We start from the raw sequence: 26,419 nt of genomic DNA, 5'->3' as shown, positions 1-26,419 counted from the left end.
CCCTAAACTGAGAAATGTCTCTTTGGATAACCAGCAAATGAATGGGCTGGAATGTCAGGCTGGTCCTATAGAGTAGGACAAGTTCACTGAATCCCAAGGAAGGGGAGCTCCCTCATCATGGCTGCATGGCCACACTTCAGCTTGACCCAGCAGGCCACAGACTCTTTACCCCAACCATAGTTACAACCCCATTCCTCATTTGTTGTCCCAGCCTCCCTGACAGAAAGCTAACAGAGAGGAATTCTGAGAAAAGAGAATGATTTAGAAGATAAGAATACAAGCACAGGGCAAGGAAGCAGGGCAGGGTCGGCCCAAATTAGGAGAGAGGGACAGATTTTTTCATTTCCCCTTGTGCTGAGGGATGGGATATGGTTTTCCGATGTCCACTTTTATCTCCCAGCCCCTACAGCTCCTTGCCAGAACCTTCATTATCAGAGGAGAAATAGCCCTTTGCCATCAAGACAAAAGTAGTGAAGTTCAGTACAGATGGGTGGCAACTTACTGTATCCTCTTCTTTCATCCTTTCTTGGGAGTTGTTTATTTATATTTACTCCTATATTATATTACTTATATTTCCACAACAGTGAAAAACAACTATGATAGTTGAAATCATTATGAACCTGTGGAGGTGAAAGTGGTGGGGGTGGTGCTGAGGTGAAATACATTGTCCTTTAAGCTTTCTAACCTAAGTTTCTCCCTCCTTCCCTCTCACAGTTGATTCCCCAGATCTCCTCCTTGGCATGGTACACAACTGTGATCCCCCTGATGGTGGTGTTGTCCATAACAGCAGTGAAGGATGCCATCGATGACATGGTGAAGTGGCTTCCTGGGCCTCTAGTGTTTCACTGACCTAGTCTGGCTGGGGGGTCAAAAGAGACTTCTCAGAACTACCTAGTGCTAGGAAGAAGCACTGAATTAAAAGAGATGTTTCCTTTCCTTGCTTCCTTAACCATCCCAGAAGAAAATGTAATTCCCTTAGCCTCAAGATTGATAGTCTATGCATGGCCAGAAAGGGGCAGTGCAAGGCCTTTCTCTGTCTTCCAGTGCCACCATTTAGCCCCTTTTCGGGGCTTCCTTCCATTTCCTTTTTAATAACCCCCCTCTTCCTTCACTTTGCTTTCTCTGAGTTTGCTCTCATCTTTCTTCCTCCATTCCTCCTTCTCCAAGTTTTATATTCCTCTTCCCTTCCTCCCTGTCCACTCCTCCCTCATTGCCCTGTTCTTATTTTTCTTCTCCCCTTTCCACATTCCCCTTCTCCTCTCTAGCTCTCCCTATTTCCCTTTCCAGTTTTCACTTCTGTCAGGGATGCTCAGCTAGGAACTCTCTGGTTTTAGAGCACTTCACAACATAAACAGAGGCCAACTCCTTTGCTGGCCTTGGAGGGAAAAACTGGCTTCCAACGAGTGCTGCTTGGCATCCTCTTTGCTCCTTACAACATCAAATAGTCAGCATACCGCCCCAGTACCAGGTCTGCTAGTGGGATTTAGAAAGTCAGACCTGTTGACCTGCCTCCATCTTCCCTCAGAGAGTCCTTCTGATTTTGCCAGAATGGATTTTTAAAATTTTTTTTTAACATTTATTCATTTTTTGAGAGACAGAGAGAGAGAGCAAGCAGGGGAGGGGCAGAGAGAGGGGGAGACACAGAATCCAAAGCAGGCTCCAGGCTCTGAGCTGTCAGCACAGAGCCCGATGTGGGGCTTGAACTCAGGAAACGCGAGATCATGACCTGAGCCAAAGTCGGACGCTCAGCTGACTGAGCCACCCACGTGCCCCACCAGAATAGATTTTTAGACCAAACTTTGCAAGCGGGATGTTTCTTTAGACTTTTAACTCTGCAACTCTTTTAAACCCAGAATTAGCCATGTAGTGGTTGTTTAGTCACAATTCAGATGTGCAAAAAATGTAACTTTATTTCTCTATAACTGAACTCAGTATAACTCACAACTACCACCCCGCCATCCCGAACCTTTTTAATTGAGAGCTGAAAGCTAGATTTGCCAATTCAGGATAACCCAGTTACTCCTGGGTTAGAATTCAGTTTCTTTAAGATAAGCATTCTGACAAATTCAAGATTCTCTCTGCCCTTTTGATAGTCCTGCCATTTTCCCAGGGAGTAATCTCAATTGGAAGTAGAAGATTCATGTGAGCATCAGTACATGCTCTGTATTGGTCCCTCTTCTATTTGGTCTTTGAATAGAAGATCTTTGTTGCTCTTTCCTTATTGCATCTACTGTAGAAGCTTCTATATGTTGACTATGGTGGGGGAAAGTTTGAGAATTCTTAACTTTCCCTGCTCCTACCAAGGTGTTTGAGACTCTAGTCCTGTCCATCATTTTTCATTCTCTCCTCTGTGACTTTTGACTAAATTGTTTGTTCTCATTCCCCCAGGCTTTGGCTTTTGATATTTAAAACCAAGATTGTGTCTCTTTCTTCTCCCTTGGTTCTTTTTCTGACCTTCTTCCCATCTTCTCTGAGACAATCAGCCTCTTACCCTGGTTTTAATGGTAGAAAGGCTTTGGGAGGTAAAGAAAAATTATAAATAAGAAGTACATTGGGTAATATTTCAAAATATTAAACTATTAACCTTCTACATGCAATTTACTCTTTTCCCATTTCCTGAACATTTTCTTGTGTAATTTTAGAAAAGGCACCAAAATGACAATCACGTCAACAACCGTTCTGTAATGGTGGTGATGAATGGCAGGTAAGTTGTAGAGAAATCAGTTTAGGTAGGACCAGCTCTGGCTTAAGGTTGTCCTTGCTAAAGCTTGATGTGCTGAGTGCTTTGGAAAGGTAATTCAGGACAGTGAAAAGAACCTAGGGTTGAACATAAGAATTTGTTTCTAGAGCTAGTATACCCTGAATTTGCCATGTGACCTCAGACCTCTCTCGGCCTCGTATTTCCTATCTATAAAGTGAAGATAATATTCTCTACCTTAGAGGATTGTGGCAAAAATGAAAATGAAATAATATATATTAAGGCCATTAACAATTTATGACATATAAATGATTATTATTAGTGCAGTGGTGAACATGGAGATAGAAATCTGTCTTTAGAATATCAGTAGATTCTGACATGCCTAATTGGCCATTCTACTAAATAGTCTTTGATCAGGTCATCTTGTGTTAACAATCTAAAGAAAGTATTGGTTTTGACCCCATTACTATGGTGTTTGGTCATAGCTATCTAAAGTGTTGTCAATAGGTAAATGTTTATATTTGATGATATCCTACAAAATTTGAGCAATTTACCTTTGGCAGGAAAGCATTGAGGCAGACATAATTCCTATATAAAGCAAAATATGAAGACTATCATAAGAGACACAAGAAGTTATAGGAATTAATAAAAAATGAATGATCATAGCTAGTTAAAGAAATCAAGGAAGACTTTCTGGAGGAGGTAAAGTCTATGCTAGGTCTTAAGGGATGGGGAAGAATTCAACCAATAGAGGTTGTATAAAAGAAAAAATTACAAGTGTGCGCAGTAGCATGACTGCAAATTAGTACAAACTTGAAGGAATTCAAAATTGAAGTCCAGTCTTTTTCACAGCGGCCCTACAGAATACCCAGGAGCTATGGTTTTAATCATATAATTCTATTATGTGAAGTTCTTGGGCATTTAATTCTGTTATTTATTGAGGCTGCTAATTCTTACTCATGGTGGATTATTCCCTCAAGTGTTTTGGTCTGTTGAAGCCTCTCATAAGATGCCACCAAAAAATGCAATTATGATTAAAAAGAAAATTTAAGGGGCACCTGGGTGGCTCAGTCCGTTAAGCATCTGACTCTTGATACTGGCTCAGGTCGTGGTCTCTCGGTCCTGAGATTGAGTCCTGCTTCAGGCTGAGCATGTTGCATGCTCTCTTTTTCTCTCTCAAAATAAATAAGTAAACATTAAAGTAACAATAAAAAGAAAAAAGAAAATTTTAAAGAAAGGAAGAAAGTAAATAGAAATAAAAAGAAAAGACAAAACTGAGTGTATTAGAAATTTGCTAGGCTAGGGAGTTACTGACCAAATGGATTTCATCAAATGAACTCCCCAAGTAGTTTGAGCACTTGGATTTCGAAAGACTATTGGAAAAGAATTTTCCATAGAGTGGTTTTAGGATGGGAGGTCACAAGCAGGGCCTTGTTAGACTTTTTCACTCAGTGAAGCTGGTTATTGAAACAGTCTGTATTTCAGAAAGTGGCTTGTCTTTTCTAGAAGACATGGTTTTCAGTAGAGCTGCTATTGAAAAAGTTGGTTTTGCAAGTTGTGATTTCTGTCATTTTCATTTCTCAATAACTTTGGCTACAAGCACATTGTTGGTAAAATTTTCTTTATGAGAATTCTAAATGTCCTGGGTTGAGGTTGTACCATTTCTGAGGGGTTTTGTGTTTGCTTCTGCCAAGTAACTCAAGGATATCACCTGCTGAAACCTAATTTTGAGGAATTGTAAATTTGGATCCCACACCTCACAATGTTACAGATTCTTAGGGGAGAGTCCTCTATTCTCTGACCCCCAACCTTCTAGAGTAAGATAGACAAACTTTCTTGCCAGTGGGTTGATTTTTTTTAGACCCCCTTTTACCTAATGTTGTTGTCCTTTCAGAGCTTTATGAGGGGTCCTTAGTTCCAACTCACTGCCTCTCAAGATCCTAAGGCTTCATGCCCTATCCCTCTAGTGGACTAAATTAAAACTAATTGCTAATCATTAAGATTGACAATCCCTTCGCTCACTCAGAGCAAGAACTTCAGAACATGCTGACCTTTTAATTTTTTTCCTGGCTCTACTTTGTGGTAAACATAGCCTTGCTTTGGGAAAGAATGTTCACTTTATTATATCTACCATTTATGAGTGTTCGTAGTAGGAAAAGTACCAGTATATTACAGAGCTTCAGGAGGTACCATTCACATAAAACAGAATATAATGTGAATGATCTCTTCTGGAATCAAAACACTGCCTTCTCTAGCTCTCTGATCTATTTTTTGGTTTGTTTGTTTGTTTGTTTGTTTGTTTGTTTGTTTGTTTGTTTTGAGAGAGAGAGAGAGAGAGCATGAGCAGGGGAGGGGGTGGGGAGAGAAAGAGAGAATATCCCAAGCAGGCTCCGTGCTGTCAGCACAGAGCCTGATGCAAGGGGCTCAATCTTAGGAACTGTGAGATCATGACCTAACCCAAAATCAAGAGTCAGATGCTTAACCAACTGAGCCACCTAGGTGCCCCTCTGATCATATTTTCTAAACCAGAAGTTAGAATGCAATGCCTGGAAATTAAAAATGTGCTTATGGCGCAACAGTACTGAATATTTTAAATCAGAAAGGAATATCTTCCCCTCTTCTAAATCTGGGACACATGATTGTTATAATGTTCAGGAACAAATTGCTAATAGTTTGACAGCTCCTTGTATCATAAAATAGAAACTTTTAATTCTTCAGGAGAAGCCAGAATGTTGTAGCCCTTCTTGCCATGTTTTACTGGTGAAAATGACGGCTGACAGAGTGCAAAGTAAAACAAAGTAAAGCAAAATACAACAGATATTCAGATGTCTTTCTCCAACTCTTGTAGCTATTCCCCTTCAGTACTATATAGCAGGTTTGAAAATTAGTAACAAAATAAGTAAACATATTATATTTTATCTGCATAAAGATGACACTTGAAACCAAGGGAAGTGGGTGCCTAGGTGGCTCATTCAGTTAAGCATCTGACTTTGGCTCAGGTCATGATCTTGCAGCTCATGAGCTCAAGCCCCATGTTGGACTTGTGCTGACAGCTCAGAGCCTGGAGCTTGCTTCGAATTCTGGGTCTTCCTCTCTCTCTGCCCCTCCCCGACTCATGCTGTCTGTCTGTCTGTCTGTCTCAAAAATAAATAGAAACATTTTTTAAAGCAATTTTAAGGGCATCTGGGTGGTTCAGTTGGACACTTAACCAACTTCAGCTCAGGTCATGATCTCATGGTTTGTGAGTTTGGACTCCACGTCAGGCTCTGTCCTGACAGCTCAGAGCCCAGAGCCTCCTTCAAGATTCTGTGTCTCCTTCTCTCTCTCTGCCCCTCCCCAACTTGTGCTCTGTCTCTGTCTCTTAAAAATGAATAAAAAATGTAAAAAATGTATTTTTTTAATTTAAAAAAAAACAGAGAAGGAGATACAAGGATATATAAATAATGGCTTTACAACAAGGATTTACATTTATAACATACAGAGAAAATTTAATTTGGAATAAGATTTAAAGAAATATAACCCAGAGGGAGTGCCTGGGTGGCTCAGTCTGTTAAGCATCAGACCCTGATTTCAGCTCATTATCTCAAAGTTCGTGAGATGGAGCCCCGAGACAGGCTCTGTGCTGATAGCGCAGAACCTGCTCAGGATTCTCTCTCTCTCTCTCTGCCCCAACCCTGCTCGTGCTCACACTTGCGTGTTCTCTCTCTCTTTCAAAATAAATATTTTTTAAAAAAGAAATATAACTCAGGAAGTGGAAGAAGATTATCTAACTGAATTTATATTAAAAGACTTTTTTTTTTTTAAATAAAAGAAATTTGGCCCTTTTCAAAGAAGTTATCTTCCCAGTAAAGGTGTCCTGGGAAAACCCGTGCTCTGGCAAAGTGGTGATGTGTGTCATGCCTGCAGATAACAAGGCTTCATTCAAAGGTGAAACATACAATGGCGTTCAGGTGTGCCTTCTCTTTGCCAGCTCTTTGGGTGCTTGGCATAACAGAATTGTTACAAAGAGGTAGCTCATATTTCCAAAATTCTTATGGTACTGTGTATATCTTGCTTCGTTCTTTATCAGAAAGGAAGGATTTATGGGCTGTATGCAATTGGGGAAATTGAGGTACAAAAAACAGAAGGGGAAAGAGCCAGTAGTATTATAGAATCTGCTCCTACTGCCAGCTGCCTTTTGTGGAAGTGAGGATTTGAGGGGTCAAAAGTAATCCAATTTTAACATAAGTAAATAATATTGGTACAACCATATATGATAGGATATACATTTTATCTATCAAAAAGAATGAGCCATATCTTCTATAAGTACTCTGCAAGATATGTTATTACATGAAACATGCAAAGTGCAGCAAATTCTGTATTTAGTGTATAACTTAAAAAAAATTTTTTTTAATGTTTATTTATTTTTGAGAGAGAGAGACAGAGCACGAGTTGGGGAGGGGCAGAGAGAACCGGAGACACAGAATCCAAAGCAGGCTCCAGACTCTGAGCTGTCAGTCTGATCTGAGGCTCGAACTCCCAAACTGTGAGATCATGACCTGGGCAGAAGTGGTACCCTTAATCAACTGAGCCACCCAGGCACCCCTCTAGTATATAACTTGTATTTATTTTTTTCTTAATTTTTTAATGTTTATTTATTATTATTGAGAGACAGAGAGAGAGTGTGAGCAGGGGAGGGGTAGAGAGAGGGGGAGAACAGAATCTGAAGTAGGCTCCGGGCTCTGAGCTGTCAGCACAGAGCCCAACGCAGGGCTTGAACTCGCAAACTGAGAGATCATGACCTGAGCCGAAGTCAGTCGCCTAACCAGTTGAGCCACCTAGATGCCCCTCTAGTGTATAACTTTTAAATGTATATGTTGTATCATTTGGATTGATATTTTCTAGAAACAAATACAAAAATTTGCATTTGCTACCTTGAGAAGCAAAACTAAAATCTGGGGAGAGAGAATTTTTCTTTTTACATGCTTATTTATTATTTGAACTATTTTTTTTTACCATATGCATGTATTACTTTTAGTTAAAGAATAATTAGGGGTGTATATGACTACATATGCATTTTAAAGAGCTTTAGAAAATCCTTATAACCCGAAGTCAAGAGAAATGGGCCCCCTTCTTGATTATAGCAAGGATGCATCACAAACCACTTTGGTTCTTCTATAAGCCTTGACTTCATCTCCACTTTTTTCTTTTTATTTCTTTTCTTGACTGTCAAAGCAGGGCTATGGGGAAATTCTCAGAACACGCATTCAAGGCACATTTTCTTACAGGATAAAGGAGGACAAATGGATGAATATTCAAGTGGGAGATATAATAAAACTAAGAAATAATCAGCCTGTCACGGTGAGTACCTCTGTGCATGGTGGTTTCTTCTTTTTGACTTGAGTGGGTACAGAGGAACCCTCTCAGCACTTCTGCTGCCACTGCTTTTGATGACCTCTGTCCGCTTCACTGTGCATCTGGAGATGAACGGCTCCTGTACGAAGTTTGTTTTTGTCTGCCTCCCACCATAGCTACAGATAAAGAATGACTAGCTTTAGGAGAGGGTGAGTGTGGTAGCAGCAGTGGATCCTAGACAAAGAGTGTAAACCAAATATCTGTAAAATTCTTAGGATGAATATCTGTTTCTGGGGTAATTGCTTTTTTTGCCACTGTAATATTAAAAGTCTGCCTTCCTGCTTTCCTTATCTTCTCTGACTTTTCTGACCATAGGCTGATATACTATTACTCTCTAGCAGTGAGCCTTACAGTCTGACGTATATAGAAACAGCAGAACTTGATGGGTAAGTGTTCTTTCCTGATGGTCATTTTAAGACCATTGAGCCAGCTTAGAGAATTTCTCACTGAGGGAGAGAATGATGCAGGGAATGAATTTTATTCTCAGATGGAAGTGCCAAAGATACTAGATATATCCAGATAAGAGAAAATAGGAGGCCAGATCCTTGGGATTTCAAGTCTAAAACTGAGCTCTTAGCAGCAACAATCTTGCATCCCCTGGGTGCAGAATAAACTCTGTATTCTCCATCTCTAAACTGGAGACACTCTCACTGTATTCAGTAATGCTGAGTAGCAGGAAAGAGGTAAACAGAACTGTAAAATTTCTGAATAGAGTTCCAAGGTTTCCAGTGGAGGTTTGGGGGGTGGGGAGGATGAGTACGGAGGTAATTATTTACTGATAAAATACCACATTCTTTAAAGGATTTAAATTACAAATTCATTACCGTGCAAAAGCTAAGGTCTTAGGAGGATAGAGGCCATCTTCAGGAGCTTGTCCTGTGGAGTTTTGTATCAGTGGCATTCTTACAACTATTCCTCTTGGTGCCCAAGCTTTCTGAAATGTGGCTTCCATTTTTGTTTCTGTCTCTATGCATTCCTGTATCAGCAAATGGTTAATTGGGATTCCTTCATGGGTCCTATAAATATTTATGAGGTGAGGAGTATGTTTACTTGGAAGTATGTGCAAGCTTCTTAAAAGGACCTGCTCCTTATTCTTGAAGGGAGCAGGTGCCACCTTCAGGTTGTTTTGTGATGTCTCTTCAGCTTCATGTAGAGCACCTGACCAGCAAGATTTCCTGGATTGGTTAAAATATTACTGGTGTATTGCAGGGAATGAGAGCAGAGAGGTAGGGGAGTGAGTGGGCTAATGATCAGCTTCCTTGTGAAGCCATCTACCTCAGTACTGTCCTAGAGAGAGAACAGTGGGGGTCACTCTTAGAGCTCAGACCTATAGCCCAAGCTCTATTGGCAATATCTATTTCCTGCAATCCGAAGAAGAAGAACACTTAGGCTGCTGGTGTATGTATGGCTTGTGCTCTGGTGACTATGTGTCCTTTGCTATAGTGAAACCAACCTGAAAGTGAAGCAGGCCATCCCAGTCACCAGTGATTTGGAAGATAACCTGGAGCTGCTTTCTGCCTTTGATGGTGAGTTAGGAAGTACACTCACCCACCCACATTTTTATCCATAGAGGACTGGTTAAATAAAGTATGGCACATCCATACATTGAATTCTACATAACTTAGTAAGAACAATATGCAAGTTGGTATTTAGTCACATGGAAAAAATATCCACAACATGTTAACAAGTGAAAGAAAACGATTATAGTAGGCTGCATAGTATATATAACATAAGCTTATTTTTGGAAACATATGTTTATGAGTACATGTATAGAAAAAGTTGGAAGGATGTACTTCAAAAGATTAACAGCACTTATCTCTAGGCAATTTTACCTTCTCCTGTCTGCTTTTAGTATTGTATATGTATTTAGTATTGTATATGTATATGTCCTTTGTAAAAAGGACATATTCTATTTTAGTAATCAAGAAAAGGCCAAATTATTTCATTTTGAGAAAAATGCTAGATTTGCTTTAAGTTAAGTAGTTTTTTAATTTCTTCAGATTCAGAGCTCATATTACCTGGTAGTACTGATGGTGATAAGTTATCATGTGGGTTTTTCTCTCTCTGAATGACCCATGTCACATACAGAATTACTCTTCTTTGATGCCCAGAAACCTTTGTCCGCCTTTCTAAAGGGAGCTGGTAATCAATGGGCAGCAGTTAAGAGAGGATAGGAAAAAGATGTATGTATTTTGAAAGAGGGATGTTCTTTCCTCTTGTTTGTTAAGCCTCTTTCTGTCCTGTTAGGAAAGGCCTGAGATTACAGACCCAGGACTCTTTCTCCTTCATTTTTCTTCAGGAAAAGTGACGTGTGAGTCTCCCAATAACAAGTTGGACAAATTCACAGGAATACTGACTTATAAAGGAAAAGACTTCACCCTGGACCATGACAAGCTGCTACTCCGAGGCTGCATCATCAGGAATACAGATTGGTGCTATGGCTTGGTGATTTATACTGGTATGCCTCCTTAGAGTCACAGCAGACTTCCATTCATGACCAATTTGTGCTTATTCAGTTTCTAAGTTGTAGATATGGGACTCAGAGATATATCAGAACACTATGGCTTTGAGACAGATAGAAAAGGAGGGAGGTAGATGGATGGATGAAAGATTTAAGAAAAAAACCTTTTTTCTTAGGAAAAAAAAATTTTTTTTTCCCCAAGCAATGAGCTGCCAATGTTATTAGCTCTGCCTTTGTTAAAGGAAGTCTTTATGTTACAAGACCACAGGACATTTATGTCTTTCTGATCATATCTGGACACAAGAGAAGGTATACACATAGAGTGTACATGGAATTAACATGTAAAAGGGGAACATGTGAAAGGAGAGAGTATATATATGGATTACTCCCAGGAGAGAATACACACGGTGTTCATTATGGAGAAGAATATGAAATAAAATGTGAGGGATTCATGGCAGAGAAAAAGCAGTGTGGATCATTAGAATTAACCCCTCTTGTTTTTATAAAATTTTTTAATGTTTTTATTTATTCTTGAGAGAGAGACAGAGTGAGTGGGGGAGGGACAGAGAGAGAGAGAGACACAGAATCTGAAGCAGGCCCCAGGCTCTGAGCTGTCAAAACAGAGCCCAAGCGGGGCTCAGACTAACGAGCTATAAGATCATGACTTGGGCTGAAGTTAGACGTTCAACCGACTGAGCCACCAAAGCACCCCAAGAATTGGCCCCTCTTGAGATGTCATTTAGAACTATAATCCCTTATGCTTAGTGAGGGATTTTCTTGGGTTATTCTTGGTGGTTCAGGAAAATGGAGGAAGAAGCTTCTGTGCTACCTACCCTGTGCACTTGGTAACAATGGAAATTGATGACAACAACCATAGTAAGCAGATAGGGAACACTGAAGATAGCATCAAGGAAGATTTACCACAGTGAATACTATTCAACTCAGAGCTCTCCTTCTAGAGAATTCACTCCTAGACATGAGGATCCTATATGCCTCACTTCTGTGGAAAATAATTGGAACCAAGCCATAGAAAGAAGCCTAAGAGTCCAGGGAGGCCTTAGTAGAACTTTTTTTCATTGGTTCTTGAGCTATAATGGTGGCTTCTAGGCTGACCCCAAAGATTTGAAGTACACTTATTTTCTTCACTGTACTTCAGCAGCTACCCCTATACATTGCCATTTATAAAAAGCTCATTTTTCAGCAAAAGGTTTTTTTCCCTAAAGTAATAGCAGTGAGGTTGCCAACCAGCACAAATTTAGTTAAGGTTTCCCTCTGACTCTTGGTTTACATGGTAGCAAAAAATCTTTTGGGGCTTTGGGAAACTCAGAGCAGAAGAGAACTGATAACCACTTAAGAGCATCTTGAGGTATTCAGTGCAGAATTTAGTTGCTCTTCCTGCTACATGATACCCAGGTTCAACCATGATCTCCACGTCCTCCTTGAAACTTGTGGTAAGGTCATTCTTTCTAAGGACCCTTGGAAGATTCTGCCCCATGTAGCTGCCTGGCTCTGAGCCAAACTTCTCATCCCTTCAAGCCCTTCAAGAAATGCTTGAGAGGAAAGAATGGCATAGCTTATGCCCTGCATTCTCGGTGTTTGCCTACATTATCAGGGAAGTTCTAGTTCCCCCATGTGTAAACATTAATGAAATTCCTTCATTAGAATACATGTAAAAATAACAATCAGATGGTAAAGGCCAGAGAAATTGCTATTTATACTTTCTTCTAAACTGCTTATGTTTTGGTCAGTAATATTCACTAAAAGCTCTTTACTTCTGTTTACTATCTGCCCTGTCATGAGGAAATACAATCTCTGTCTCTCAGCCCCAGAAAAGCCCCGGCTTCCATCTCAGAAGTCACTGCCATTGCCTTTTCCATTCTTCCTTTCCCAAGTAGAAACTTGAAATAGAGCCTGGCCCAACAGTAGTTTTCCTCAAAAGAAGGTAGAGATCTCTTTATCAGAAAATCTCTTTTCTAAGCTAAATAAACCAGATGATGATGAGAATGAAGCTTGTGGCTCCTAGTGTTGAATTACTATATTGTACACCTGAAACTAATATAGCACTGTATGTTAACTGGAATTAAAATAAAAACTTAAAAAGGAAGAAGCTTGTGGCTCCTATTCTGACTTAACTCATCTATAAAAAACTAGACTCTCTGAGGTACCAAAAAAAGAGGAATCAGGATTGGTGCACTTTGCAGAAATAGTTGTGATTATCCTTAGAAACAAAATGTTTATTTTTTGAGTTATTGGCACCAAGTATGAGCCTTTCTCCAGGGCTTTATCCCCTGGCTTTGGCAAGAGGTTTGATTAGGTAGTCATAAAGGTATATTTCAATCCAATATCAATCCTCTGCGTGTATTCAGTGATTCTAAGAGCTGGTCTTCCTGTTTCACTTAGGACCAGACACCAAATTAATGCAGAACTGTGGAAAGTCCACCTTTAAACGGACGCACATGGACCATCTCTTGAATGTCCTTGTGGTCTGGGTAAGTTGAAGACATTTTCAACTTCTTTACAAGTAGACATGTTTTTCTTCCTTCCATAGCAGCAGCTGGCATTTCCAACTTGGAATTTAGTTGTTTGAAAGACTCAAACAGTTTTAGTATGCCATTTACTAATGTCAGAAGCAAAAAAGAATAGAGCCAATTGACAAGGGAGTCTGTTCTCTAGTTTATACCTGTTAGAATGATCACAATTTGTTTAAGATTTGATGCTTTGATTAATGGTACTGGAACAGATCAAGAACCCTGCTTTAGAAATTGACACAATTATTTTCCCATAACCTATTTTACTCATGGATACTATAATAAAACTTTACTTGAACTAATAGAACACCTTACTTAAACTGATGATTTTCAAACTGTTTCCTTAGAGGAGTCTGCTGCAGGGGGAATTGAGATCAAGTGAGTTTTGTTCTGGCTCCCTCATTCTGATATTCTCACTTCAAAAAGAACAGCTTCACATTTGTCTGTTCTGTAAGATACCAGTTGAAAAATAAAGATCCTGCTGCTGAGAAATGAAATTGGAAAAGCACTCGATAGATAATAATAGCTTTGATAACAGAAGTTTAAACTGAAGACTAATTTCCCTGCTATCCTATACAGGTTGTCCTTATTCTTGTTAGATATAGACATTGATTTCTTTACTTATACAATTTCTTTGGATGACTGAGCAATTTCAGTGCTGCCTGTACTTAATTCTATGACTTTTTATTTTTACTCTATTGCTTAGACTCTCACAATTCAAAAATGCCTTTTGTTTCTGTGTATTTCTCACTAATATCTGAATTATAAACTGCCTCTTCTCCATTATTTATTATGGGAAATACTGCAGTTCTTTTCCTAAATCCTTTGGATTTAGTAAATGGGGTTTTAGAAAATTAGGAAAGTTCATTCAGCTTTGAGACCAGAAGCTAGTATCCACTATATTTCTTTCTACTACTACCTGCATAGCTTTTAGCAGTAGAAATAAAGTGACATTTCCTGGTTTCTTAATGAGGAAGACAGTCACATTTGAAAATTCAGGAAAGTGACATGGGCAAATATGCCGCTGACTATATTAGGAACATCTATCATTAGTCACTAAGTTAGGTCATTTAGCCTGGGCTTGTTTTCAAAACAAAATGTCTCCCATATGCCTAGGAAGTGTCACCTACTTGTTTACCTCTCTGAAGGTCAGTCATAATACTTGACATCTGTTAGAGTGATTTTAACTTTTTAGAATATTCGTTATTCACTTAACTGTAGCCTCACTACATCCATGACAATAAGCAAGTCCATTTGACAAATATGCAAATTGAGACACAGTAAAGATAAATATCATAAATAAAATCCTACCGGAAAATAACAGCAAAGACAGGTTTATGACTCATTAAGTCATCAACTTGTAGTTATTGAAAATCTATCATGTGCCCAGTATGTGCCAGATGTTGTGAGAATCACAAGGATGTATAAGATCTGGGTGCAGCCCTCAAGTGTATAAAGGGGGCAGTGCATCAATATGTGTCAGATGTTTTACATATGTAATTTTATTTAATCATCTCATCTATCCATCTAGGCATAACTTTTCAAAATCAATGCTCTTTCTGCTATACTTGCTGCCTCCCTGGGAAGGCAAAATGAAAACACACGAGAAGTCCTGCTTAACAAGGCAGATTGTGGGGCGCCTGGGTGGCGCAGTCGGTTAAGCGTCCGACTTCAGCCAGGTCACGATCTCGCGGTCCGTGAGTTCAAGCCCCGCATCAGGCTCTGGGCTGATGGCTCAGAGCCTGGAGCCTGTTTCCGATTCTGTGTCTCCCTCTCTCTCTGCCCCTCCCCCGTTCATGCTCTGTCTCTCTCTGTCCCAAAAATAAATAAAAACGTTGAAAAAAAAATTTAAAAAAAAAACAAGGCAGATTGACCTCATACCAAAAAATTATAAAATTAAAAATAAAATCTCCAAATTATGGGAAGAGCCCAAATGTCCATTGACTGATGAATAAAGAAAATGTGGTAGATAGAGATAGAGATAGAGATAGATAGATAGAACGGAATATTACTTAGCGATCAAAAAGAATGAAGTCTTGCTATTTGCAACAATATGGATGAAACTAGAGCATATTATGCTAAGTGAAATAAGCCAGTCAGAGAAAGACAATTATCATATAGTTTCATTCATATGTGGAATTTAAGAAATGCAATAGATGAACATAGGGGAAAGGAAGGAAAAATAAGATAAAACAGGGAGGTAAACCATAAAAGACTCTTAAATACAGAGAACAAACTGAGGGCTGCTGAAGGAGAGGTGAGTAGGAGATGGGCTAAATGGGTGATGGGCATTGAGGACGGCACTTGTTGGAATGAGCACTGGGTGCTCATATGGAAGTGATAAATCACTGGGTTCTACTTCTGAAACCAAGACTACACTTTATGTTAACTAACATGAAATTAAATTTAAAAAAATAATAAATTACAAAAAAAGAAAATCCCACAAGCTTCTAGTGAGGAATAAAAGATCATATACCAGGATCAAAAACCAGAATAGCATTGGCCTCCTCAGCAGCAACAGCAGAAGGTAAATATTAATGCCTTCAAATGTGTGCCATAAAATTGTTTGCAGCCTATAATTCTAAATCTAGTAAAACTGTTAATAAAATTCAAGTATAAAGAAATATCCATATGTGTAAAGATTCAAAAAATGTATTCATCCTGTATAATCTCTTAGGAAGCTCCTATTGTGTATACTCAAGCAAACCAAGAAAGTAAACTAAGAAAGAAGATAAGGAAGCCAGGAAACATGGAAGTGGGTGAAAAGAAGTCCTAGGATGATAGTTGAATAGCAGGCCTAGAGAAGGACCATAGAGGTATCTGCAGGGGCGGGGGGGGGGGGGGGCGGGTCTCCAGAGAGAAAATGTAGTTCTCTGCTTAGGTTCTCACAAGATAGAGGCAACAGAGGGTCAGTGTAAATGCTGGGGCAGCTGAGCTGGTAGAGTAGCTGCTATAAATGCCTATATTTGAATGGTCATTCATGCAATCTTTCCTTCAGAAAGTGTGAAATGTTGTCTGAGGTACTGTATTCACTTTTGGGCATCAAGTTTAAGAGCGTTGAGAAGCTTCTTGAAATGACTATAAAGAAGTACAAACAGGAAATAAATGTGTAACAGCCCTGGCAGAGGATGAACCATCAGTAGACTCAAGATGTTGATGAGTTTTTAGAAGGCAGAAAGCGGATAGATTATATACTTTTTAATGTTTATTTATTTATTTTGAGAGAGTGAGCAGGGGAGGGGCAGAGAGAGAGGGAAACACAGAATCCCAAGCAGGCTATGTGCTGACAGCACAGACCCCATGTGGAGCTGAAACTCAAAGAGTGTGAGATCATGGCCTGAGCCAAAACCAACAGTCAGACGTTTAACCAACTGAGCCACCCAGGTGCCCCTAGATTATATTGATAGACAAACCAGGGTAGTGAAAGCTTCAGTGCAAATGCATTCTTCCTGGTAGAGCTCAATCATAGCTCCAAGCTAACATTAGCAGGTATGAAAAGTAGGGGTGGTATATGGAATAATGGTCAAGATAATTAATTTAAAAACTGTCCATAAAACAACATGGGCAATAATTGGTCCCTATACCATCCTGACACCTGTATAGCATACATATAGTAATAACAAGTGTATTTGCCTTCCAGTCTCAGAAGGGAACTGCTTTCTAAAGAAATGTAAAAATTATCTCAGAAGGCTAGGGCTTCTTTTTTTTTTTAATTTTTTTAATGTTTTATTTATTTTTGAGACAGGGAGAGACAGAGCATGAACAGGGGAGGGTCAGAGAGAGGGAGACACAGAATCTGAAACAGGCTCCAGGCTCTGAGCTGTCAGCACAGAGCCCGACGCGGGGCTCAAACTCACAGACTACGAGATCATGACCTGAGCCGAAGTCGACCACTTAACCAACTGAGCCACCCAGGTGCCCCAAGGCTAGGGCTTCTGATGTGGGTGTCGTCACTTCAGAGTAAAACCCACTTTATTTCAATTTTAAGGGATTCAAATGTGCTTTCATGTTCCTTGTGTACCTGAGGGTGAGGCCCATCAAATAACACATACTACCTACCTACATAGAACTTGTGCTTCCATGTTCCTATTCAGGAGAGTGGCCTACTGGGGAAACAAAATTAACCAAAGGAAACAAAACCAACCTATAATGATCAAACTACTCTTCTCCTCATATTTTTAAGTGTACTAGAGGGAAAACAGGAACACACAAGAGGAGGAAGAGGGTGAACAAGTAAAATAACTGACCCTGGAATAGACATTATAATTCAGGGAAGAGAAAAGAAAAGAACTTTTGAAAAATTCTTATTACTATTCTTAGAAGAAGAAATTGCAGGGGTGCCTGGGTGGCCCTGGGTTAAGCAGCGGACTCCAGCTCAGGTCATGATCTCACGGTTTGTGAGTTTGAGCCCCGTGTCAGGCTCTGTGCTGACAGTGTTTGAAATTTTTCATAATAAAAAGCTTTTTAAAATCTTATTTTCTGAGAATGGTCTCAATTATACCTGCTCCTCCTGCCTTTTACATCCTTGTCTTCAAAGACTTGCCCATCAGTGACCTCACTTCAATAATGGAGTGATTGAAAGCTCGGGTTCTGGAACTGGTTCAAAACCTGTCTCTCTGGGCACCTGGCTGGCTCAGTTGGAGGAGCATGTAATTCTTGACCTTGGAGTCATGAGTTCAAGCCTCATGTTGGGTGTAGAGATTACTAAAAAAAGATAAATAAACTTGAACACAAAAAAACAAAAACATGTCTCTCCTAGTTAGTAGCTAAGTGACTTTAGGCAAAATACTTTTCTACTCTTAATGTCAAATTCCTCATCTATTATTAAAACATTTATAAATATAAAATATTTAAATATTTAAATAAATAATATAGACAGAGTACTAAGCACAACTCCTGGCACTTAATTAGTATTTAATGTATTTTAATAACTTTTAGCTCACTTCAAATCCCAAGGATGCCCAATGGATACAAAAATACATATTCAGAAGGGTACATGCACCCTGATGTCCATAGCATTATCAACAATAGCCCAACTGTGGAAAGACCCCAAATGTCCATCAGCTGACAAATGGATAAAAAAAGAAGTGATATAAGTAATGACCATTTTTCTATGCCATTTCAAAATTTTAACTGCAGTTTTTCTTACTGCATTGCTTAGCACCTCTAGTACAATGTTGATACTATCAATTTTTTTTCTGACTTGAATGGAATTACATTTAATGTTTTACCATAAAATATGAAGTTTGCCATAGAGTCTGGTAGCTCACTTTTATCAAGATATATTCCGGGGTGCCTGGGTGGCTCAGTCGGTTAAGTGTCCGATTTCAGTTCAGGTCACAATCTCGCGGTCCGTGAGTTCGAGCCCCGCGTCGGGCTCTGGGCTGATGGCTCAGAGCCTGGAGCCTGCTTCTGATTCTGTGTCTCCCTATCTCTCTCTGCCCCTCCCCCGTTCATGCTCTGTCTCTCTCTGTCTCAGAAATAAATAAACTTTAAAAAAATAAAATAAAAATAAAATAAAAAAATAAAAAAAGATATATTCCTAACTTGCTTCACTATATACTAACTAATTTGGATGTAAATTTTAAAAAATAAAAAATAGGGGCGCCTGGGTGGCGCAGTCGGTTAAGCGTCCGACTTCAGCCAGGTCACGATCTCGCGGTCCGTGAGTTCGAGCCCCGCGTCGGGCTCTGGGCTGATGGCTCAGAGCCTGGAGCCTGCTTCTGATTCTGTGTCTCCCTATCTCTCTCTGCCCCTCCCCCGTTCATGCTCTGTCTCTCTCTGTCTCAGAAATAAATAAACTTTAAAAAAATAAAATTAAAATAAAATAAAAAAATAAAAAAAGATATATTCCTAACTTGCTTCACTATATACTAACTAATTTGGATGTAAATTTTAAAAAATAAAAAATAGGGGCGCCTGGGTGGCGCAGTCGGTTAAGCGTCCGACTTCAGCCAGGTCACGATCTCGCGGTCCGGGAGTTCGAGCCCCGCGTCGGGCTCTGGGCTGATGGCTCAGAGCCTGGAGCCTGTTTCTGATTCTGTGTCTCCCTCTCTCTCTGCCCCTCCCCCGTTCATGCTCTGTCTCTCTCTGTCCCAAAAATAAATAAACGTTGAAAAAAAAAATAATAAATAAAAAAATAAAAAATAAAAAATAAAGTTAAATTAAAAAAAGATATATTCCTAACTTACTAAGGGTATTTATAGATGTGGAATTTTTATTTGGTCATCTTTTGAGATGATCACTTTTATGCAACTTTAATCTGTTAATAGTACTGAATCTTATTCTTAGATTCTGTAAAGCTAATGTATCTTTATATTCCTGTGATAAACCTAATTAGACAAAAGATATTCATCTCTTCATATACTGCAGAATCTAATTTGCTACTAATTATTTAACATTTTTGCATCTTTCTTCATTAGTAAGACTACCTATAATTTTATTTTTGGTGTGCTATAATTGTATTTTAGAGCTAAAACTATATATACTAGATTCGTAGAATGCGATGGAAACATTTTTTTAAGCACGTGTTCCTGAACAGTTTGTATAACATAAAAATTATTAAAAGTATAAAGAAATTGTATAAAACTTGTTTAAAAAAAGATGTAGAATATATGTATATATAATATATGTATATATATTATATATATATTCATATATAGTGGAATATTACTCCACAATCAAAAAGAATGAAATCTTGCCATTTGCAGCAATATGGATAGAGCCAAAGTGCATTATGCTGAATGAAATAAATCAGTCAGAGAAAGACAAAATACCATATGATTTCACTCACATGTGGAATTTAAGAAACAAAACAGATGTTGACATTTGTAGGGGGGGGGTGTGGAGATAGGGAAACAAACCATAAGAGACTCTAAATAATAGAGATCAGACTAAGGGTTGATGGAGGGAGGTGGGGGGGGGATGGGCTAGATGGGTGATGGGTATTAAGGAGGCCACTTGTTATGATGAGCACAGGGTGTTGTATGTAAGTGATGAATCACTGTGTTCTATTCCTGAAACCAATATTGCACTGCATGTTAACTAACTAGAATCTAAATAAAAATTTGAAAGGAAAAAAAGATTCCAAGGATGGCTCGTGCTGGGCTTTGTTTTCTGTCCTGTACTACTGCCTAGAGCTTGTGAACTACAGGATGCCCCTGCCCTCCAGGAAAAGAGAGAAGCTTTGTTGAGAGCTAAATGTCCAAAAGTAGACATGAAGCAGCACATGCCTTAGATAACATGTTAATTTAATTCTGTTTCTGATTTCCAGATTTTCCTGTTTTTAGGCAGCATGTGCTTTATCCTAGCAATTGGGCATGGCATTTGGGAAAACAAAAAAGGCTACTACTTCCAGAATTATCTGCCATGGGAAGAATATGTCCCTTCATCAGCTGTCTCTGCCATCCTCGTATTCTGGTCCTACTTCATTATTCTTAACACTATGGTGCCCATTTCCCTTTATGTCAGGTAAGCTTCTTTGACCACTTTGTGTCGTAGGGGGAGGAGCTGACTTTATACATCCTGCTTAACTCCCCAACTAGAGTGTAAATGTTTGGGAAGCATACACTGTATGCTCTTTAACTCTTTACTTTCCACAGTGCCAGTGTACAAAACACTCTGAGAAATGTCTAGAGATTGTATTAGTGGTTTCCATATCCAGAATACTGTACTAGATACTATGAGTTACACAAAGAGAAAACCATCCCTGCCCTCAAATAGCTTATAATGTAACTAAATGAGACATAGAAACACATGCAGTAATTGAAAAAATGCACACAGATTTGGTGATGCTGAAGCATAAGTCAGGCAGCCCCTAGTTAATCAATGACATAGGTCCCAAACATACATTTGTAAATCAGTTAATCAGAACTCACATTTGTTTTCCCCCAGAAACAATGTGGCAAATGGTATTATGGATGTAATTATGACCTAAGTTCTGGGTTCTAAAAGTTGTAAAAGAAAAGAAGGATGTTTCCTTTGCCTTTTCATGGACAAAAATTTGAAATGGGTCAAATAAGCCTTTGAGCTCCTTTTTCTATTTTCATCATTCCCTTTCACATACACACATCCAAACACGTTTTTATATCCTTCTTTCCAGGTTTCCTAAACCCTGCACTGTGACATTCCAACCTGAAAAGCACCCTGCATGACTAAATTATCTTATTAGTTTAATATTTATTGAGCACAGCACCTACTATGTGCCAAGCACTATACTAGGTGCTAGAAATAGAAACATAAATCATAAGACAGCTCTTTCTGTAGATAAGCTTACAACATAGCTGTGGAAATAGATACTTAAGTAATTATGGAAATGGAAATGGAAATGGAATGGAATGGAATGGAAATGGAATATGGAAAATGATGTAAGAGAGATATATAGGGAGTGCTATGGGAGACTGGAAAAGGAACAGGTTGGTTCTACCTGGAGAGGCTTGGGGGATTACAGAAAAAGTAATAATCAAACTGGTATTTGAGAGAAGAGTGGAATTCATCACGCAGAAAATAGCAAAACAATATTGCAAACAGAAAGATCAGCATGTGCAAAGGTTTGGTGTGGTCATAGAACAATGAGTAGCCTCGGCTAAAGTGTTGGATGATAATTCAGTATCCTATCCAGGAGAGCCTTAAATGTCAGGCTAAGGATTTGGATGTTTTTTTAATGTTTGTTTATTTACTTTTGAGAGAGAGGGAAAGCGAGTGCACAAGCATGGGAGGGGACAGAGAGACACACAGAATCTGAAGCAGGCTCCAGGCTCCAAGCTTCAAGCTGTCAAAGTAGAAAATGAACTACTGGGACCTCATCAAAATAAAAAGCTTCTGCACAACAAAGGAAACAATCAGAAAAACTAAAAGGCAACCGACAGAATGGGAGACAATATTTGCAAATGACATATCAGATAAAGGGTTAGTATCTAAAATCTATAAAGAACTTCTCAAACTCAACATCCAAAAAACAAATCATCCAGTGAAGAAATGGGCAAAAGACATGAATAGACACTTCTCCAAAGAAGACATCCAGATGGCCAACCGACACATGAAAAAATGCTCCACATCACTCATCATCAGGGAAATATAAATCAAAAACACAATGAGATACCACCTTACACCTGTCAGAATGGCTAACATTAACAACTCAGGCAACAACAGATGTTGGCAAGGATGCGGAGAAAGAGGATCTCTTTTGCACTGCTGGTGGGAATGCAAGCTGGTGCAGCCACTCTGGAAAACAGTATGGAGGTTCCTCAAAAAACTAAAAATAGAACTACCCTACAGCGCAGCAATTGCACTACTAGGCCTTTATCCACAGGATACAGGTGTGCTGTTTCGAAGGGACACATGCACTTCCATGTTTATAGCAGCACTATCAACAATAGCCAGAGTATGGAAAGAGCCCAAATATCCATCGATGGATGAATGGATAAAGAAAATGTGGTATATATAAACTGAGGGTTGATGGGGGGTGGGAGGGAGGAGAGGGTGGGTGATGGGTATTGAGGAGGGCACCTTTTGGGATGAGCACTGGGTGTTGTATGGAAACCAATTTGTCAATAAATTTCATAAAAAAAAAAAAGAAAAGAAAATGTGGTATATATACACAATGGAGTATTACTCAGCAATCAAAAAGAAGGAAATCTTGCTACTTGCAACTACATGGAACTGGAGGGTATTATGTTAAGTGAAATTAGTCAGAGAAAGACAAAAATCCTATGACTTCACTCATATGAGGACTTTAAGAGACCAAACAGATGAACATAAGGGGAGGGAAACAAAAATAATATAAAAACAGGAAGGAGGACAAAACAGAAGAGACTCAAATATGGAGAACAAACTGAAGGTTACTAGAGGGGTTGTGGGAGGGAGGATGGGCTAAATGGGTAAGAGGCACTAGGGAATCTACTCCTGAAATCATTGTTGCACTATATGCTAACTAATTTGAATGTAAATTTTAAAAAATAAAAAGTAAAATTAAAAAAATAAAAATAAAATGATATACAACCCCCCCCAAAAAAGCTGTCAAAATAGAGCCTGATGTGGGGCTCGAACTTATGAACTGTGGGATCATGACCTGAGCCAAAGTCGGACACTTAACTGACTGAGCCATGCAGGTGACTCCCAAGGAGTTTGGATTTTATCCTAAAGGCAGCAAAGATTTTTCTAAGGAAAGAAATGATATGATTAAATGTTTGGGTTTAGAGAAATAGCTATGTTGGTTGGTATGGCAAAGGAAGGGAGGGATCAAGATTCAGTGCTTGAGGACCTGTAGAGTCAGTAATGTGGGCTAGAGCACTCCTGCCTCACCTGAAATTAAACAAACAAACATGTTGCTCAATGCAGTTGTCTTTTAGAAGTGACCAAAACTAATATACATTAAGCACAAATGGTGATAGGAAGGAGGCCCATTAAAAATCTTAACTATTTTAAAATGAAGATGCTTGTTAACCATAAAGAATCTATAATATGAATTATTTGGAACAGAAGAGGAATGTGATAAAGGCAATAGGGAAAATTCAGGTAAAGTGAAGAGGACACTATTAGGGGGAGAAGCTACCCCACAGGCAGATTGCCCCTGCCAGGAATTTTATCAGGTCAGCTTCTATGACCTGTTTCTGATTTTCACAGATCCTTCCCTTCTTCTGAAATAAGTTTCTGAGTGTTTAAGTTTCTCTTCCTTGCCAGTGGATTTACATGACAGCCACAGTAATCCTCTAATTAAGCCTAAACAGCCTTTTACTAGGTAGTTCATAATTCTACCAGGCCTTGCATTACTGCAAAAGTTCAAAACTTTTTATTTTTCCTGGATATGTTTTGGAAGAAGAAAAAATGAAAGGGGGCTATGCCTCAGCAAAATTAATGAAGTATATCCGGATCCAGATGGTAAAGCACTGAGTGAAAATGGTCGAGATCAGATTTACGTTGGGTTGGCTGGTGGGAATGTCCTTCAAAACCCATGGTAGGTTCCCAAGAAGGATATTCTGATTTTCAGATGCTGGCCCTAACCTGTTAAGAAGGAAACCAGGATTATGTATTTGATATGTTCTAACCCAGGACGCTTCTTTTCTTGCTTTCTCCATAGTGTTGAGATAATAAGATTGGGCAACAGTTGCTATATCAACTGGGATCGGAAGATGTTTTATGCACCAAAGAACTCACCAGCACAGGCTCGCACCACCACCCTTAATGAGGAGCTTGGCCAGGTCAAATACGTGTTCTCTGACAAAACAGGAACCCTGACTCAGAACATCATGGTTTTCAATAAGTGTTCTATTAATGGGATGTTCTATGGTATGCATGTCTTCCTGCTTTCCCTGAGTCCTAGGGAAATTCTACTTTGCAGATTGTTTTCAAGAATAATCTGCCTCTAATTCTATATACCTCTGAAATTCACATTTATCTCTTATTCTCATAACCTTCTTTACTCATTAAACAAAGATCACCTACTCCATTCAGTTGCTTACCAAAAAGCACTTATTTCACACCTTATAGAGGTAATCCATTGTGTTGGACATTGGAAATACCAAGATGTACAAGACTTAATCTCTGTCCTCCAGGAATTCCCAATGTCTTAAGAGGGGTCAGTTCACTCTCATATTAAATCACACAGAGAAACCAGATATTGTTGAAGCTGCTAATCTCCTGATTCCCCCTCAGACCAATAAGCAGTCTTGAGAGAAGCCATCAAAGGATAGTCAAGTTGGTTGCGCAGGGTCCCCAATGCCCAATTCCTCATTCATTTCATGCCTTAAGCCTAAACTTATTTTTGTGACAGGGTTAAGTCCTCAGGTATGTGAACATTCATGCCCAATGCACTAACTAGCTGAGGAAGGCAATCACATCTAAAAAGGTAGAGCATTTCTACTCTGGGGTGATGAAAAAGCTTTGAAACTAGAGAGATGTGTAGAATACAACATTGTAAATGCACTACATGCCTCTGAATTGTACACTTTAAAATGGTTAATTGTATGTCATATGCCTTTCACCTCAATTACAAAATAATTAAAAATTTAAGATTAAAATTTAAGATTAAGATTTTTTTTAAAAGCTACTATTTCCTATTATCCCTGCCAAACAACTTTTCCTATGTATAAACTCTGAAAGCCTATTTTTAGATGAGTTGATTTGGGTAAAGATCTTAATTCTCTGTCTCATTATAAGATCTGATGATACACTGAGTAAGGTTGAAAGGGCTATGGGTGTTTCTTCTTCTTCTTTTTTTTTTTTTCTAATTCTTTTTTAATGTTTATTTACTTTTGAGAGAGATAATGAGTGGGGGAGAGGCAGAGAGAGGGAGAGAGAGCGAGAATTCTAAGCAGGCCCCACCTTCTGAAGACCCCACAAACTATGTGGGGCTTGAACCCACACACTATGAAGAGTCAGAGGCTTAACCGACTGAGCCACCCAGGTGTCCCAAAAGGGCCATGGTTGTTTCTATGCTTGACATAAGACTGTCTTCCACTGCTATTTTGTTTATACTATCTGCTGGCCAAGAATCCTAAACATTCTTGCACTATTTTCATATTTCTTCTAGGTAACTTTTGTGACTGGAGGGCTTCATGAAATAGAAGGTCTTTCCCACATCCAGTGACTAACTTCCAGCCTCACCTCACACTTAAGGGAGAAGAGTTGGGGCCCAAGCAAATGACCTCTTACCATTAGCTTGGGGAGTGGAGCTTACTGGGACACTAAGGGCTGGGTGGCCTGAGGAGATTCAAGGAAGCTTGATGGGAAGTCTGGGATGATAGAATCAGAAGCAATAAGCTGTTAACCTTCCTTTAAATTACCATATGACCCCATAAATCTATTCCTAGGTATATTCCACTCAAAAGATGGAAAACAGGGATTCAAACAGATAGATATATGCTGGCATTCATTGCAGCATTATTCACCAATAGCCCAAAGGTAAAAACAACCATGTGTCCGTCAACAGATGAATGGATAAACAAATTGTGGTATATCCATTCAAAGCAATATTACTAAGTCATAAAAAGTAATGAGGTTCTGACACATGCTACAACATGGATGATTCTTGAAAACTTTATACTAAGTGAAATAAGCCAAACACAAAAAGAAATAGTGTATGATTCTACTTATATGAAACATCTAGAATAGACAAATTTATAGAGACAAAAAGTGGAGGTTATTAGGGGCTAGGAATAGGGAGGAACTGGGGAATTTCTGTTTAGAATGCTGAAAAAATTTTGGAAATTTATAATGGTGATTATTGTACCACATTGTCAATGTGATTAATGACACTGAATTGTATGCTAACAAATGGTTAAATTTTTATGTTATATGTATTTTATCACAGCAAAAAAATAATTTAAACATTGCCAAGTC

General features: G+C 39.0%; 1 protein-coding gene across 1 annotated transcript in view; it reads left to right on the top strand.

Annotated features, from left to right (window-relative positions):
* LOC125150132 (phospholipid-transporting ATPase FetA-like) overlaps positions 1-26,419 on the top strand; it is a 100,384-nt gene that overhangs the window by 46,989 nt on the left and 26,976 nt on the right. The window contains exons 6-14 of the mRNA XM_047829532.1: positions 715-813; positions 2,643-2,704; positions 7,966-8,038; positions 8,408-8,478; positions 9,536-9,618; positions 10,392-10,550; positions 12,954-13,042; positions 20,355-20,551; positions 24,159-24,367. Coding sequence (XP_047685488.1) covers positions 715-813; positions 2,643-2,704; positions 7,966-8,038; positions 8,408-8,478; positions 9,536-9,618; positions 10,392-10,550; positions 12,954-13,042; positions 20,355-20,551; positions 24,159-24,367 — 1,042 coding nt within the window. The remainder of the gene's footprint in view (positions 1-714; positions 814-2,642; positions 2,705-7,965; positions 8,039-8,407; positions 8,479-9,535; positions 9,619-10,391; positions 10,551-12,953; positions 13,043-20,354; positions 20,552-24,158; positions 24,368-26,419) is intronic.

The sequence above is a fragment of the Prionailurus viverrinus genome, chromosome D4, assembly GCF_022837055.1.
Source record: "Prionailurus viverrinus isolate Anna chromosome D4, UM_Priviv_1.0, whole genome shotgun sequence".
NCBI lineage: Eukaryota > Metazoa > Chordata > Mammalia > Carnivora > Felidae > Prionailurus > Prionailurus viverrinus.
The sequence above is the reverse complement of the archived record's forward strand: the minus strand, read 5'-3'. Positions and strand labels throughout refer to the sequence as shown.